The sequence below is a fragment of the Petromyzon marinus genome, chromosome 66 (genome assembly GCF_048934315.1).
Source record: "Petromyzon marinus isolate PM22_M1 ecotype Great Lakes invasive population chromosome 66, UKy_Petmar_22M1.pri1.0, whole genome shotgun sequence".
Lineage (NCBI taxonomy): Eukaryota > Metazoa > Chordata > Hyperoartia > Petromyzontiformes > Petromyzontidae > Petromyzon > Petromyzon marinus.
This window is the reverse complement of record NC_133732.1, coordinates 7,059,147-7,076,842: the sequence shown is the minus strand read 5'-3', so window position 1 is coordinate 7,076,842 and position 17,696 is coordinate 7,059,147. Positions and strand designations below refer to the sequence as shown.

The 17,696-nt window shown below is 49.1% G+C and overlaps 1 protein-coding gene across 1 annotated transcript; it reads left to right on the top strand.

Moving 5' to 3' along the window:
- The first annotated feature begins 12,849 nt into the window (after positions 1 to 12,849).
- LOC116956627 (odorant receptor 131-2-like) lies at positions 12,850 to 17,437 on the top strand. The gene is made up of 2 exons (XM_032978391.2): positions 12,850 to 13,609; positions 14,196 to 17,437. Exons 1-2 carry the CDS (start codon positions 12,850 to 12,852, stop codon positions 14,519 to 14,521), a joined length of 1,086 nt encoding a protein of 361 aa, XP_032834282.2. The 3' UTR covers positions 14,522 to 17,437.
- The last annotated feature ends 259 nt before the right edge of the window (positions 17,438 to 17,696 follow it).

Here is a 17,696-nt window from a genome sequence, read left to right as displayed (position 1 = left end):
CCCCTCCCCAACCGCCCTCCCTCCCCTCCCTCTCTCCCCTCCCCAACCCCCCTCCCCAACCCCCGTCCCTCCCCCCCCAACCGCCCTCCCGCCCACCCCAACCCCAACCGTCCTCCTTCCCCAACCCCCCTCCCTACATCCCCAACCCTCGTCCCTCCCACTCCAACCCCCCTCCCTCCCCAAGCCCCCTCCCTCCCCAACCCCCCTCCCTCCCCAACCCCCCTCCCTCCCACCCACTCCAACCCCCCTCCCTCCCCAACCCCTCCCTCCCCAACCCCCCTCCCTCCCTCCCACCCCAACCCTCCTCCCTCCCACCCCAACCCCCCTCGGGTTCGATCCCGAACCTGACGATGCCTGCTGCTGTCTATTTGGAGTCTCTCTCATCATCATCACGGTGGCTAGGAGATGTTGACTACCTCGCTTGGTATGCAGGAGGTCGTGGGTTCGAACCCGACCTTGACGCCTGCTGTACAATTGGAGTTTGCGTCTCTCTCTTCCTGTGGTCGAGTGGATTTATCTCTGGGTCCTCCTCCAGATTGGCCCCCTTCACATTTAGAATCAACATCAATGCGTTAAGAGTGTTTGGCTGCTGCTATAATTTCCACGTGATGATGATGACAATAAGCCCACTTGGTTAAGCTATCATTTGTGAAAGCCTGGTCGCTTCTGAAAAAGAGCCACATTGCAGCTCAGTGTGGCTTTACCTGGTCAAATGAAATAAAATAAAAAGAGTTTAAAACAGTCTATCCGTGAAATATGTAACCTAACTTCTTATAAATATGAACAAATTATGTTGATGCTTCTGGTTTGCTTTGTGTTTTTCCGTAATCCCAGTCTCCGTTTAAAAAATTATCCCCGTGATTTGTGTCGCTAAGCGGCAACTGTTTGTGGATACAAATGTATAAATAGCAAGCGGCAGATTATTGAAGTATCACCTCTATCCCCACGGGTATCGAAACTTCACGCCACCGTGTGTGTCGTGTTGTTTAGAATAACAACAGCCTATTCCTGGCCACTGTGTGTATCTCTCCAGATATATCATCATGATCATGGGCATGTCAGAGACACTGAGCCTGTACTGATGATACTCTAGGTTCAAGCCCTGGGTCTGTGTGTCTCTGGTAGAGTCACAATGGCCATGTCAGAGACACTTAACCGATACTGATGATATCCTGGGTTTAAGCCCTGGGTCTGTGTGTCTGGTAGAGTCACAATGGCCATGTCAGAAACACTTAACCGATACTGATGATATCCTGGGTTTAAGCCCTGGGTCTGTGTGTCTGGTAGGGTCACAATGGCCATGTCAGAGACACTTAACCGTTACCGATGGCTATCTGGGTTCAAGCCCTGGGTCTGTGTGTCTGGTAGAGTCACAATGGCCATGCCAAAGACTCTTAGCTGTTACCGATGACTATCTGGGTTCAAGCTCTGGGTCTGTGTGTCTGGTAGAGTCATAATGGCCATGTCAGAGACACGTAGCCGGTACTAATGATACCCTGGGTTCAAGCCCTGGATCTGTGCGTCTCTGGTAGGGTCACAATGGCCATGTCAGAGACACTTAGCCGGTACTAATGATACCCTGTATGTAGGAACCTCGCCTGGTATACAGGAGGTCGTGGGGTCGATCCCGACCCTGACGCCTGTTGTATATTTGAAGTTTGCGTCTCTCCTCGTGGTCCTCCGGTTTTTTTTACCCCTTCCACATTTAGAATCAACATCACACATTTGGAGTATTTGGCTGCTGCCTTAAATCCCCATGTGGTGATGATGATGATCATGATAAGCCACTTCGTTGACCGATCATTTGTGATGGCCAGGTCGCTTCTGACAACATTAAGCTCAGTGGCACCTTACCTGGTCAAATACAAAAAGCCACACTTTTCAATTCAGCTTCGTTCAAAATCAACAATGCGTTTCGAGTGTTTGGCTGCGATAAACTTGCACGCTTAGGGGCCGCTCGTCGAGGTGGCGTTAGGAATTGCGTGACATCCACCTCGTTGCCCACGTGGGATCACAATGTCCCCCAAAGCACGCACGTGGATGTTGGTAGGCTCCTCGCACAGGCGTCCAAAGACAAAGATCCCACACGTAGCCTTAACAGACTGTAAGGGGCAAGTGCTGTAAGCGAGTAGCAGCACCTATGAAGGCCGACCGGCACGGCACACGAGGGGGTGGGTGGCCAACAGCACGCCCGGCCGCCTTTGTCTTCCCAGTGGCGATGTTTACACACCGCATCAGGTACTCATTTGAGGCTGAGTCTACATAGGGGAGGCCCAGGACCGGTTCAGATAATCGTCACTGGTGTTGGCCGTGAGCGCAGCGTGCTAACCGCTGCACCACCGCTCCCCACAAATTTCCACCCATCTCACACACACCTCGCCCCCCCCCCCCCCTGCATCACCGTGTTGTTGTGTATATAAGAGCAGAGATGGGGTGTGCATTTGCAACACAGTTTGGATAGTAAATTGTATCTGAATGCAACGTTGTACAGAAGCGTTAGAGAGAGATCTCTTTATAGATATATAAAATAAATAGTCATAGGTCTAAAAGTGAGTTTATGCATTTCTATGCGAGTCTTGTGTGTGTCTGCGTGAGTCAGTGGGTCTCTATGTGAGACTATGCGTGTCTCTGGGTTCTAATGTTAGCCAATGTATCTATGTGAGACGATGCGTTTCTATGTGAGTCTGTGGGTCTCTATGCATTTTTATCACCTATGTGAGTCTATGGTTCTCTATGCGAGTCTTTGCATTTCCTACCTGAGTCAAGGGATCTCTATTTGCGTCTCCTATGTGAGTATGTACGTCACCTATTTGAGTCAGCGGGTCTCTATGTAAGTCTTTGTGTTATCCTACGTGAGTCAGTGGGTCTGTATGTGAGTTAGTGGGTCTCTATGTGAGTCTTTGTTGTTCTCCCATTTGAGTCAGTGGGTCTCTATGTGAGTCAGTGGATCTTTGTGTGAGTCTTTGCATCTTCTATGTGAGTCAGTGCGTCTCCATGTGAGTCAGTGTGTCTCTATATGAGGCTGTGCATTCTCCTATGCGAGTCTATGCGTTCTCTGTGAGTCTGTATCTATCTGTGCGCGTCTTTGGATCCGTATTTGAGTCAATGTGTCTATGAGTCTAAGCGTTTCTATGTGAGTCTGTGTCTCTATGTAAGTCAGTGGGTCTTCATGTGAGTCGGTGGGTCTCTATGTGAGTCTCTGTGTAAGTCTTTGCATCTTCTATGCCAGTCAGTCGATCTCTATGTGAGTCGGTGGGTCTCTATGTGAGTCGTTGCATCTCATGAGTGGATGTCTGTGTGAGTCAGTGAGTTTCTATGAATTTGTGTTTTCCCATTTGAGTCAGTGGGTCTCTATGTGAGTCAGTGGGTCTCTATGTGAGTCTCTGTGTGAGTCTTTACATCTTCTATGCCAGTCAGTGGGTCTCTAAGTGAGACAGGGGACTCCTATGTGAGTCAGTGGGTCTCTATGTGAGTCTTTGTGTTTCTATGTGAGTCAGTGGGTCTTTATGTGAGTCGCTGTGTGCGTCTGTGCATCTTCTATGCGAGTCAGTGGGTCTCTATGTGAGTCAGTGGGTATCTATGTGAGTCAGTCGGTCTCTATGTGAGTCAGTGGGTCTCTTTGTGAGTCTTTGTGTCTCCTGTGTGAGTCAGTGGGTCTTTATGTGAGTCGCTGTGTGCGTTTTTGCATCTTCTATGCGAGTCAGTGGGTCTCTATGTGAGTCAGTGGGTCTCTATGTGAGTCAATCGGTCACTATGTGAGTCAGTGGGTCTCTATGTGAGTCTTTGTGTCTCCTATGTGAGTCAGTGGGTTTCTATGTGAGTCAGGGGTCTCTATGTGAGTCAGTGGGTCTCTATGTGAGTCAGTGGGTCTCTATGTGAGGCAGTGGGTCTCTATGTGAGTCAGGGGACTCTTATGTGAGTCAGTGTGTCTCTATATAGGCGTTGTGTTCTCCTATGTGAGTCTATGTGTTCTCTGCGAGTCTGTATCTATCGGTGCGCGTCTTTGGATCCTTATTTGAGTCAATGTGTCTGTGAGTCTAAGCGTTTCTATGTGAGTCTGTGTGTCTCTATGTGAGTCAGTGGGTCTCTATTTGAGTCGGTAGGTCTCCATTTGAGTCGTTGCATCTCATGAGTGAGTGGATACCTGTGTGAGTCAGTGAGTTTCTAAGTATTTGTGTTCTCCCATTTGAGTCAGTGGGTCTCTGTGTGAGTCAGTGGATCTCTATGTGAGTCTCTGTGTGAGTCTTTGCATCTTCTATGTGGGTCAGTGGATCGTTATGTGAGTCAGTGGGTCTTTATGTGAGACAGGGGACTCCTATATGAGTCAGTGGGTCTCTATAAGAGTGAGTGGGTCTCTATGTGAGTCAGTGGGTCTCTATGTGAGTCAGTGTGTCTCCATGTGAGTGAGTGGGTCTCTATGTGAGGCTTTGTGTCTCCTATGTGAGTCAATGGGTCTCTATGTGAGTCTTTGTGTCTCTTATGTGAGTCAGTGGGTCTCTGTGTGAGTCTTTGCATCTTCTATGTGAGTCAGTGGGTCTATATATGAGGCTGTGTGTTCTCCTATGTGCGTCTATGCGTTCTCTGTGAGTCTCTATCTATCAGTGTAAGTCTTTAGATTCTTATTTGAGTCAATGTGTCTGTGAGTCTATGCGTTTCTATGTCAGTTTGTGTCGCTGTGTCTCGGGGCGTCTCTATGTGAGGCTTTGTGTCTCATATGTGAGTCAGTGGGTCTTTATGTGAGTCAGTGGGTCTCTATGTGAGTCATTGCATCTCATGAGTGAGTGGATGTCTGTGTGAGTCAGTGGGTTTCTATGTATTTGTTTTCTCCCATTTGAGTCAGTGGGTCTCTATGTGAGTCAGTGGGTCTCTATGTGAGTCTCTGTCTGCGTCTTTGCATCTTCTATGCGAGTCAGTGAGTCTCTATGTGAGTCAGTGGGTCTCTATGTGAGGCAGTGGGTCTCTATGTGAGTCTCTGTGTGAGTCTTTGCATCTCATGAGTGAGTGGGTGTCTGTGTGAGTCAGTGGGTCTCTATGTGAGTCAGTGGGTCTCTATGTGAGTCTCTGTGTGCGTCTTTGCATCTTCCATGCCTGTCAGTGGATCTCTATGTGAGTCGGTGGGTCTCTATGTGAGTCAGGGGACTCCTATGTGAGTCAGTGTGTCTCTATATGAGGCGTTGTGTTCTCCGATGTGAGTCTATGCGTTCTCTGTGAGTCTGTATCTATCTGTGCGCGTATTTGGATCCTTATTTTAGTTAATGTGTCTGTTAGTCTAAGCGTTTCTATGTGAGTCTGTGTGTCTCTATGTGAGTCAGTGGGTCTCTATTTGAGTCGGTAGGTCTCCATGTGAGTCGTTGCACCTCATGAGTGAGTGGATGTCTGTGTGAGTCAGTGAGTTTCTAAGTATTTGTGTTCTCCCATTTGAGTCAGTGGGTCTCTATGTGAGTCAGTGGGTCTCTATGTGAGTCTTTGTGTCTCCTATGTGAGTCAGTGGGTTCCCATTTGAGTCGGTGGGTCTCTATATGAGGCTTTGTATTCTCCTATGTGAGTCTATGTGTTCTCTGTGAGTCTGTATCTATCCGTGCGCATCTTTGGGTCCTTATTTGAGTTAATGTGTCTGTGAGTCTAAGCGTTTCTATGTGAGTCTGTGTGTCTCTATGTGAGTGATTGGGTCTCTATTTGAGTCGATAGGTCTCCATTTGAGTCGTTGCATCTCATGAGTGAGTGGATGCCTGTGTGAGTCAGTGTCTAAGTATTTGTTGTCTCCCATTTGAGTCAGTGGGTCTCTATGTGAGTCAGTGGGTCTCTATGTGAGTCTCTGTGTGAGTCTTTGCATCTTCTATGTGGGTCAGTGGATCTCTATGTGAGTCAGTGGGTCTTTATGTGAGACAGGGGACTCCTATGTGAGTCAGTGGGTCTCTATGTGAGTCAGTGGGTCTCTATATGAGGCTGTGTGAGTCTTTGCGTCTTCTATGTGAGTCAGTGGGTCTCTATGTGAGTCTTTATGTCTCCTATGTGAGTGAGTGGGTCCCTATTTGAGTCGGTGGGTCTCTATGTGAGTCTTTGTGTCTCCTATGTGAGTTAGTGGGTCTCTTTGTGAGTCTTTGTGTTCTCCCATTTGAGTCAGTGGGTCTCTATGTGAGTCAGTGGATCTTTGTGTGAGTCTTTGCATCTTTTATGTGAGTCAGTGCGTCTCCATGTGAGTCAGTGTGTCTCTATATGAGGCTGTGTATTCTCCTATGTGAGTCTATGCGTTCTCTGTGAGTCTGTATCTATCTGTGCGCGTCTTTGGATCCTTATTTGAGTCAATGTGTCTGTGAGTCTAAGCGTTTCTACGTGAGTCTGTGTCTCTATGTGAGTGAGTGGGTCTCTATTTGAGTCGGTAGATCTCCATTTGAGTCGTTGCATCTCATAAGTGAGTGGATGTCTGTGTGAGTCAGTGAGTTTCTAAGTATTTGTGTTCTCCCATTTGAGTCAGTGGGTCTCTATGTGAGTCTCTGTGTGAGTCTTTGCATCTTTTATGCGGGTCTCTATGCGAGTCAGTGGGTCTCTATGTGAGTCTTTGTGTCTCCTATGTGAGTCAGTGGGTTCCCATTTGAGTCGGTGGGTCTCTATATGAGGCTTTGTGTTCTCCTATGTGAGTCTATGCGTTCTCTGTGAGTCTGTATCTATCCGTGCGCGTCTTTGGGTCCTTATTTGAGTTAATGTGTCTGTGAGTCTAAGCGTTGCTATGTGAGTCTGTGTGTCTCTCTGTGAGTGGGTCTCTATGTGAGTGCATCTCTATGTGAGTCTTTGTGTCTCCTATGTGAGTCAGTGGGCCTCTATGTGAGTCTGTGTGAGTCTTTGCGTCTTTTATGTGAGTCAGTGGGTCTCTATGTTAGTCAGTGGGTCTCTATGTGAGTCTTTGCGTCTCCTATGTGAGTGAGTGGGTCTCTGTGTGTCTCTGTGTGAGTCTGTGCTTCTTCTATGCGAGTCAGTGGGTCTCTATATTAGCCAGTGGGTCTCTATGTGAGTCTTTGTGTTTCCTATGTGAGTGGGTCCCTATTTGAGTCGGTGGGTCTCTATGTGAGTCTTTGTGTCTCCTGTCAGTCAGTGGGCCTCTATGTGAGTCTGTGTGAGTCTTTGTGTCTTCTATGTCAGTCAGTGGGCCTCTATGTGAGTCTTTGTGTCTCCTATGTGAGTCAGTGGGTCTCTATGTGAGTCTTTGTGTCTCTATGTGAGTCAGTGGGCCTCTATGTGAGTCTCTGTGTGAGTCCTTGCGTCTTCTATGCGAGTCAGTGGGTCTTTATGTTAGTCAGTGGGTCTCTATGTGAGTCTTTGTGTCTCCTATGTGAGTGGTTCCCTATTTGAGTCGGTGGGTCTCTATACGAGTCTTTGTGTCTCCTATGTGAGTCAGTGGGTCTCTGTGTGAGTCTTTGCATCTTCTATGTGAGTCAGTGGGTCTCTATGTGAGTCAGTGGGTCTCTATATGAGGCTGTGTGAGTCTTTGCGTCTTCTATGTGAGTCAGTGGGTCTCTATGTGAGTCTTTGTGTCTCCTATGTGAGTGAGTGGGTCCCTATTTGAGTCGGTGGGTCTCTATGTGAGTCTTTGTGTCTCCTATGTGAGTCAGTGGGTCTCTATGTGAGTCAGTGGGTCTCTATATGAGGCTGTGTTCTCCTATGTGAGTCTATGCGTTCTCTGTGAGTCTCTATCTGTGTGCGTCTTTAGATTCTTATTTGAGTCAATGTGTCTGTGAGTCTATGCGTTTCTACGTAAGTTTGTGTCGCTATGTGTCAGGGCGTCTCTATGTTAGGCGTTGTGTCTCCTATGTGAGTCAGTGGGTCTGCTATGTGAGTCAGTGGGTCTCTTTGTGTCTTTATGACTCCTATGTGAGTCAGTGGGTCTCTTTGTGTTCCTGGGTCTCTATGTCTTTGCGTCTCCTGTGTCAGTCTTTGCATCACGTATGTGAGTATGCGTGTCTGCGTGATTCTCTGTGTCTCTATGTGAGTCAATGTCGAGGCCTGCTGGCCACGATGAGAGGGCTTCAGGAGAGATACCGCGTAGTTTTGTGATTCCTCCTCCGTTGAAGGAGCGCAGGCTACACTGGGTTTATCATACAGTTCATCGTATGGGTTACATGGCCACAATCACACAATTGTGGCTTGTGTCTTTAACGTATCTGTATGTCTCTGTGTATATATTTGCGTCTCTGTGTATCGCTTTGGGTCTCTGTGGATCTGTATCTTATCCCTCCGTATGGCTGATGTAGACTCAGAGCAGCAACTACAATTTCACGTTTAGGTGGTCAAACCATACAACAGTGTCAGGAGCCGCAGAGTAGTGTATCATCACTCTGATGTCTCCTTCGTATTTGTGGATCGGGGCATTGCGTCGTTATACGCTCTTTGGTCTGTTCTGGATGACCACAGTCGCACCACTACTCCTGGAGATCTATACTCTTTGGTTCTTTCTGTAAAGTCACGTAGGTATAAAATCAAATCATTAAAATCACTTAATTTATTTGATTTTCTACCTACGTGACTTTACCGAAAGAACCAAAGAGTATGGATCCCTGCAGTCATGAAAACTGCAAATCTAGATTATTACTCCTGGAGAGTTTTTAATTTTCCATTTGTGCATCAGGTGTCCGTATCTGCTGCCATGGTTTTGTGCAGTAGATGCGATTTAGAGGTAGACCATGAGTTTCTCGGAAGATCAAAACCAAGGGATCGTGTGCGTTGTGTCTCTTGCAACAAGGTGTTTGTGAGTTCTTTTGAACTCAGCTTGCCAAGCTTCATCAGGATTGAACACGCATTGTTGAAGGTTAAGCACATGGTTGCAAAAGGGGCCTGGCGTGACCCCAAGCAATGATGAGGGATGTTATGGAGGCCCTTGTGAATGGGAAAGGGCGACTGTTTTCCTCGATTTGCAGGACTTCCGGCAGCGTTGCGGCAGAAGGGTGGGGTAGGGATGTGCTGACAGTATGGGCAGCCCAGGGCGTTGGGGTCAACTTGAGGATGCCAGCGATACACCACCGCATTGCAGTGCTCAGGTGGACATCAAATCGGGTGTGAATATTTCTGGTCCGGATTGGTGCACAGTACTCGGCTATGGAGTACACAAGGGCCATCGTTGATGTCCGTAGCACTGGGTGATGATCCTCCTCAGCTTGTGCTTACTAGTTTCTGGGCTAGGTTGACCCTTTCTTTGGTCATGGTGGCTATCTTTTTCAGGTGGTCGCGGAAGGTTAGCATACGGTCCGACTTCACTCTGAGATAGGTTGGAGTGCAGTCATATCGCACAGCAGTGTTTTGCCGTAGAAAGTCACTTTCAGAGTGTGCTTGGTGCTAGTATTATCAAGATGAAATTGAGTGACTTGTTTTGTGGGGATTTGGCTTGAGTCTCCATTTCAAGAAATATTCCCCCATGGTGTTTAGATCTTGGCTCCGAATGGATTTGTGGTGCCATGGCTTCGAAGCCACTCTGAAAGCGCCACGACCCCCCCCCCCCCGACCCCCACACTGAGTACACACACACAGCACATACACGCAGTGCCCTCGCGTGGGATTGCTTGGCACAACGGGTTTTAATCCGAAGGATCCCGACGAGGAAAGTCCCACGGTTTCCCGGTGCCAGGGGATTGGCCGACCCTCGCAGGACAGGTCACATCGCGGTGTCCCAGAGTTGGCTTTATAGTGCATGGGCGTAAAGAGGGTTTACCGGGCCAGCCGCTCTGAGTCATTCACAACATCAGAAGCTGGGGTGTAAAAAGCGAGAAAGGCAGACGGTGAAGTCAGGAGAGCACAGCGCCACAACCCCCCCCCCCCCCCCCCCCGAACCCCCTACCGAATTCACAACTCGCAGGGCGTGCATTCGCCAGTCGGGTGTTATTCCGGATTAACGACGGCGAGTGATGCATTCTTGAGCGCGGAAGGGCTGACAAACGATCGCAGAAGCACCGGCCACAGCGATCCACGTGAGGGCAAAAGGGGAGAAAGCCGAGCTGTTACCAACAGGTAGGTGCACGATTGGCCGCGCGGTACGGCGTGACCCCGGGCTTTTGAAATCAAGCGGGTAAAAGGGGAGCCCGGGGGCCGTTCAAAAAGTTGATCTTCAACATCTTGGCTGACAAGACCCCCCCCCCTGCCGTCCTGCCTTCTGCAGGCGTTCGCAGCATCCATGCGATGCCAGCGAGTGCCGCTACGAGGCAGTGATAGGCGAGGCTTTCTCGTCCTCTTCCCTCCGCCTCTCACGGCGTCCGCGCGACGCCGTTGAGTACAGCTACGAGGTACATGGTAGGACGTTTAAGTGACCGAGAATGTAGGCAGCAGTAGGCTAGGCTTTTCTCGCAAGATACATCCCCCCCCCACCCCAGGTAGTGCCGACTGGGCAGCTTACTTTAAGGGATTCTGGTTTGCGCCGAGAATAAAGGTCAGCACAGAGCATAGGCGGTGCGGTGTCTGCGATTTCTGTGTGGAGCGGCTGCGTTTGCAGGCTGACTCCTGGGGTAGCGGTGGAGGAAACGTGCTGCGAGAATGAAACGCAGAGGGTTGTTCGCGGGATCGCTACCACGTTTGCGCGAGTGAGGTAATTGCGCAATTGTGCGTGGGCATGCGTTTTAACCCCGTGCATCTCCGAGGCCAGCAGCACGAGCATGTCCCTCGGAGAGGACGCTAGCATGGGGGGCCCCCGTCACTCGCGCCCTACCTGCCCAGCGAGGGATGGTGGGGTGGACGTCGGGCCCCACGGATTCTATGTCGCTGAAAGCGGCATATCAAAAAAATGCGCATGACCCGGTTGCTGGCATGCCGCTCGTGTAGACATTGAAGAGCATTGGCGCGAGTTACTGCTGAACCTTGTGGCAATTCATTGTTTGAGGAACCGGTTTGAGCTGGCTTTGTCACCCATAGAGACACGCAGTCGCTTATTGCTCAGCCATCGTCCATATCAGGTGTATTGTTTCGAGGCAGGGAATGGTCCTTGCCAGCTGCAACATCAAGCCCCTTAATCCAGACTCTTGTAGGATGATAATAAGTTCACAAAGGCTGCGCCAGTCTTGGATTGCTTCTGGAGTCCGGCCTCAATGTGCGTCGCCAGACCCAAAACTTGGTCTCAGCAGCTGCGACCAGGCCGGAATTCTGCGCTTCTTATTAAGGGATCACTAATTCAACAAGAGGCCTGATTCTCCAGAGGATGCTGCATTCCAGTGGTTTATAGGTCATGCACAGGAGTGATATTGGCCTATCGCTTTCCGAGTCGTCGGTTGGCTCACCCAGTTTGGGGATTGCAATAACCTTCGCCTTGGGTCGTAGTTGCGTTGCTAGTGACCAGAGTGGAAAGTTGATTTGCCGCTTGGGATCGAAAACCAGGTGCAGATCTTCGGCGGACATCCAGTCAGCGAGGTATTTTCCGTCGGCCTCATCTACTGCATAGCCACACATAGTATGGTGGCTGTTAAAGTCACCAACGTATAGAACTGGGATTGGTGCACTTGGGAGCGCTGGCTTTGGCTATTTTAACTAAAGGCTTTGTACACGTTTGGTAATGTGCAGCTCCCCTATTTTGACGCTGGTGGTGTAGGTGTCTTCTTTTTCAGTTGGTGGGAAGGTGTAGAGCTCTCCGATGGTGTTCTTTTCGCATATGGCCATGCCATATTTCGTGTGGTAGTGGCTCGTCGTGAGGTTATATCCGTGGATGTGGTAGCGACCAGCATGTAGGAGTCATCCAAGATGTGGGTTTCTTACACGCCAGGACATAAATGTTAAGGGTTTCCATTATGGTCGCGAGATACTTGTACATCATCCGGGAGAGTCCCTCAATGTTCAGTTGAGGGATCCTTGTCCCAGGGCTTATCTGTGCCACGTTGTTGTTGCTCGGGAGACCGGGAAGTTGATGATCGATATATACTCGGTCGCCGCATTGATGGCATTCGTCGTGATTTCTTACTTAACACAGTGGGCCGTGTGAAGGCTGCCATCTTCCACCCCATGGATTTCTATGCATCTGTGTCACTGTGTGTGGGTGGAGGGTCACGCAGTCCCCTATGGAGGGGAGGGGTGGCACATTTTTTTACAGAGTGCGGAAGGCCTAGCTAATAAGTGTTGTACTGTAACCGAGCCTATTAATGTGAACTGAGAACCGTGGTCGTGGAGTAACAGTAATTGTGGAGTCTGATGATGTTAAGGAGGGAGAACCAACTACCGCTTCCTCCTGCGTTGTGTCCCACCAGCTGGGCTGCAGTTAGTCAGCTTTCTGAATGTTGTTGTAGGTGGTGGCTCCGCATGCTGTGGGTCTTGAGATTTGGGGGAGTTTGTTTGGCTTTAGTCCCCTCTGCAGCAAGGCGAGGTGTTGTACTTACCCCCATCCCATGTAGGAGTGGTGGTTGGTCACGTTCCCGAAGCTCTCTCCAAATTCGCATCCTGGATGTTGACCCATCACCCCCCTGTGCAGCTTCTGATCCCGAGGAAGGGAAGGGAAAGGGGGGGGGCGGTGGGAGGCGGCTGCGAAGGAAGCCAGGCCAGTGCCCGGCCAATTAAGTGGGTTTTTTTTTTTAACGTCGCACTGACCACCACTAAAACCGTCATCGAGGTGAAATTGACGTGGTTAATTTTAATCCGAAGCTCGAATTAAGGAGGGAAAAAAAAAAACTCAACACAGAAAAAAACAATTAACGCGGTGTTTGTTGTTGCCGTTGTCGTTCCTGGGCAGTCATTGGTGACCGGAGCTGAGGCCATCAGCTCACCACACCCGTGACCTCGGTGCGATCGCCGTGGTTGGGCGATAACAAAAAAAAGAAACTCCCTGACGATTTTCAGCGGTGCCGGCTCCGGAGCTCTCCACCTCCGAGCCACTCGAATCCAACCACCTCCGAGATGCAGCAGCGTCTGATGAACGCAAGTGACCCCATCAATTCAACGTGGGGCAACGCGACGGGCATCAACGCCGCCGCCAACACCACCGCCGCCGATTACGCGTTCATCGTCGTCATCACATTCGTCCAGATATTCAACATTCTCATGACGCTACCGTCCGTTGCCTTCCTCATAATCACCCTCACCACCGTCCTGGGCAGCGCCGCCCTCCGCGAGAGCTCACGCTACCTCCTCTTCGTCAACCTCCTCGCGTGTGACAGCTGCTTCCTCGTCAACTCCAACGCGATGGCCACCCTCGTGTGGCGCCGGGTGACCATTGCCTTCGTGCCCTGCTACATGTACATCACGCTCGCATCGGTGCTCAACCACGCCGGCGCGATGTTCGTCACCGCCATGTCCGTCGAGCGCTATGCGGCTGTCTGCCACCCGCTGCGCTACCACGGCTGGTTCGGTCTGCGCGCCACCCTCCGCGCCATAGCCTGCATCTGGTCTGCGGCGAGCGTGTGCCCGCTGGTGGAGGCCATGCTGGCCTTCTCCGGTGGAAGCTCCGACGAGCCGAGCCTCGACCAGACGTCGTTATGCATGCCGAATCGGATCGACTCGCTGCTCCGCCACCGGACGGCGCTGGTCGCGCTCCGGGAGCTGGCGAACAGCGTCACGTTCATAACGAGCGTCGCCGCGATGCTCTTCACCTACACGCAGATCGTGAGGGCGGCCAGGAAGAGTGCAGCGTCTGGAGGCAGAGGAGGAGGTGACGGAGGTAATAATAATTTTTAAATAACAATTTAAATTTGTGATGCGGCGCGTGTCAGCCGTAGATCCCACCAATGCACCACCGTGTAAGGAAATGTACGTGTGTTGAACTTATTTCGCACCATACATAGCCAACCGTGCTAATCGGAGGTGCGGGAAGCAGGAAATAAACAAAACCTGCAGGGAAAACTGCCAGAACTATAGGGGGGTAAAAGCGAGTTTCAAGATAGACTTGAGTACTGCTCACGATTCTGATTGTCTTCTTAGCAGTCTGGGAGTTGCAAAGTGGCAAAATCTCAATCACACCAGGACCAAAACCCTGACCTTGGAGTACTGAGAAGGCGATCAAAAGATCTCAGTGACCTCGTTGGGCTAAGCCATTGAGAGCCTTGTAGTCAGCAGCAGATGAATCTTACAGTCGGCCACTCCATACTTGACTGGTAGCCAGTGCAGAGAGACAAGAGAGTGGGCGTGTGATGATGATAATGACGGTATGCCCACGAAGCGGTGTGGTGTGCATAAGCACTCTAGCCGCTGCATTCTGAACGAGCTGGAGTCTAACCCAGCGGCACCTCGCTCGGAATCCCGAACAGGTGGTGGTGGTGAAGGAGATTTGAACTCCGCGCGCAGGGCACGCAACACGGTGGCTCTCCATGGCCTCCAGCTGCTCCTCTACCTCAGCGCGCTGGGCAACGAGGTCTTCCTGCTGCTCCTCGTCTTCGTGACGAGCAACGCGAAGATATTCACTCTCTGCAGGATCTCCCTCTACATGGTGCTCTTCGTGACCTCCCGAATGGTCATTCCGCTCGTCTACGGCCTCAGAGACCAGGAGCTCAGGAGGCAGCTGAAGAGGAGGCTGGCGTGCGGCGCTTCAGGAAAAGTGCGGCAAAGTTTGATGCATGGGCCAGCAATGTCCTGATGGTGGTGGCGGAGGGAGGAAGAGAGAGGGATATGGGGGGAAAAGGAGGGATAAGGAGGGTGGTACCAAGTCGTCGTCTTGCTCTATTTAAGGCCAGAAGCAGGTGGATGGATTCACTATTCTGGCAAATCGCCCGATGATGTTGGATGCAATTACCAGCGAAACGTCGTATTCAAATTGTAAATGTTGTGGATTTACTCTCCAACACACAAACGGTGGGCTGCAGTAGTATACTACACTATAGACTATACTAGTAACTAATTGGCGCGTTGTTTACGTGACAAACTTTACTGGCTGTGTCGGGTGGTGGAGGGTTACGACACATTTATACTTAAAGTGATCTAACCCAAAAACCTTTATTATGAACACATTGAGTTGCAGGACTCTTTCTCTGGCGGTTACCAGGAGAAAACTCACATGTATGAGGGGACAACGCTATATCCCCGTACAGATGGAAACAGGTTAGTGCACTCGACGGGGCGAGGTTTGGGAAATCGACTGAGCTTTGAGAGGACAAAACACGACACTTCGTTACAGTCTGTGTCCTATAATGCATGTTGTTTTCATAACGGAAATTGGATATAACGCAATGAATGTATTATAGGGAACAATTTTTTTTATAACACGGATGCGAATTGGATATAGTAACACGATCGAGTCAACATAACTACATCGCGTGAGTAGGAACAAGCAGTCGTAACTGCTACCTCGGTGTAGCGTACTCACCACAAGGCTGCTGGATGCTCCTAGAAGCTAATTGTTCAGTCCTGCTTTGCCCGATATTATATAACATTTCCAGAATAATGCTCACACATTAATAATGCCGTTCACGACCCGCGTGTATTGGCATAAAAGGTTTGACCCAAGGCCGTAATTATAATATATATTGGGAGACACACATCCCCCCCAATATTCAAATATGCTCAAAATGTCCCCCCCCCCAATATATTGCTATAAAATAGATTTGTTTATATGATTGTGGTTATGGTTGTACTTTATTAATCCTTAATCTCTGCTATTATATACAATGAAACAAGAAAAGGTAAGAAAGAAAAAACAGAGCAATGTAATACAATACACTATTAGACATTATTGTAACAAATAAATAAGAAGTTAATCCTATGTGTTAGTTAATTTTTTTGTATATTTTAGGCAGGAAATTCATTTTCAAATTTAGATTTTTTTTTCTGGGAGGGGGAACCCCTGCAAGACTTGGTCCCCCCTAATGTTGACTCCATGACTACGGCCTTGGTTTGACCAAATAAATCTCCCCAATGATCGACACGGCCTTGCTATATCTTCATCCAGCAGTGGATAGAAAACGAATACTATTAAATATATGCATTTTAACTGCGTATATTTACGTAACGATGAAAATGTATTCTCAAGATCGAAGTACTTGCATCAAATAACGCGTGAATGGATAATTATCTTACGTGTAGGAGCCCTGCCCTATCCCTCTCTGGATCGTAACGAGGGGGACAGGTCGGCTCAATAGGCAACAATAACAATACAGTTCGATGACTAGTAGACACTCAGCGTTGTGTTCTGTCCTCCTGGGGAAGTCGAGCGACTCCACAACGGATGGGCACCGGAGGTTCGTGAAACGGCAACGGCGCTTCGGAGCCACGTGCTCTCTCGCGGGGAGCCACGTGCTCTCTCGCGAGGAGCAGCCACGTGCTCTCTCGCGAGGAGCGGCCACGTGCTCTCTCACGAGGAGCAGCCACGTGCTCTCTCGCGGGGAGCGTCCACGTGCTCTCTCGCGAGGAGCGTCCACGTGACTGCAACCGTCACCAGACACAGCCCCTCCCACATCACCCCGCACGTCACACGGCTCGGTCCCCAAAATCTGAATTGGTGGAGGGGATGCCCCGTACTCTGAATAGTCTGCGCACTGCTGGGTGTGCCCCGTACTCTGAATATTCTACGCACTGCTGAGCTTGGCCTGCTATGCACGTGCTGCTTGGGATCCTATCTCTGATCATCATTGCATATCCCTTATGCCGTCATAAAAAAACGCACGTGGCTCTCCATAGAACTTACAGCAACACGTAGCAGAGTGCACAATTATACGTGCGATTAATCACAGCTACGCTCAGTGGGATTATGGGTATTTTGTCCCAGTATATAATCTACACAACCCTCCTCCGCCTGTCATATATCGATGCTGCATGTGCCACAAGAGAGAGAGGATCCACGTGATTTGTGAATGCAATTGTGATCAACTAATCTTGATAATATATATATCTCAGGCGAGTCAAATCGGCACATTCCGAATACAGGGACTCCTCTACTTACGAACGAGTTAGGATACAGATGTAGGTGTTTGTATGCCGATTTGTTCCCAAGTCCAACTATACTGTCAATTCCAAGAATGTTGTACGGCACGTACACTAAACACAGGGAATGGCTTTAAAAGTTGTATATTCTCCTTTAGATGCCACTGTTTTTTTAATGTTCTGCAGATGTAGATGCCACTGGTTCGTCATGTTGCATCTGCATGAAAAACGGACAGGTTTGTTCGTATCTCTGAAAGTTCGTAAGTCAAATGTTCTTAAGTAGAGTCCCCGTACCTCACACAATTAACCCCTTTCCCCCTGGTACGATGATGTACATGGACGTACGTGAACCTCTATTTTACTCTGAATGTATTGGTGACTACAACAAAATGTACGACGGTCACAAACTGCATTGCTAAGGAAGAACTAAGGGTGGGACAACACCCTAAATGACGCAAGTCAATTCCATCACCTATTTTTATTACACGCTTTCTATTAACTCACTGTCTGTTGTTGTATCCTCAAATCTTGTAACTCAATTTTAACCAACTTCCCAATGTGCTATCGACTGCAAACTTGGCATACTTATGTCATACTGATGACAATAATGTATTCTATCATAAAAATATATTTTTAAACATTCTTTTTTATATGTTTTGTTTCGGCTTGGTTCGAATTGTCTTACACGTTTTTTGTTGTTGTATCCTCAAATCTTGTAACTCAATTTTTACCCACTTTCCAATGTGCTATCGACTGCAAACTTGGTATACTTATGTCATACTGATAACAACACTATATTCTATCATTAAAAATATATTTTTAAACATTATTTTTTGTTATGTTTCGGTTTGGGTATAATTGTCCACGCTCAATTGACGTTGGCTGTAAATCACCAC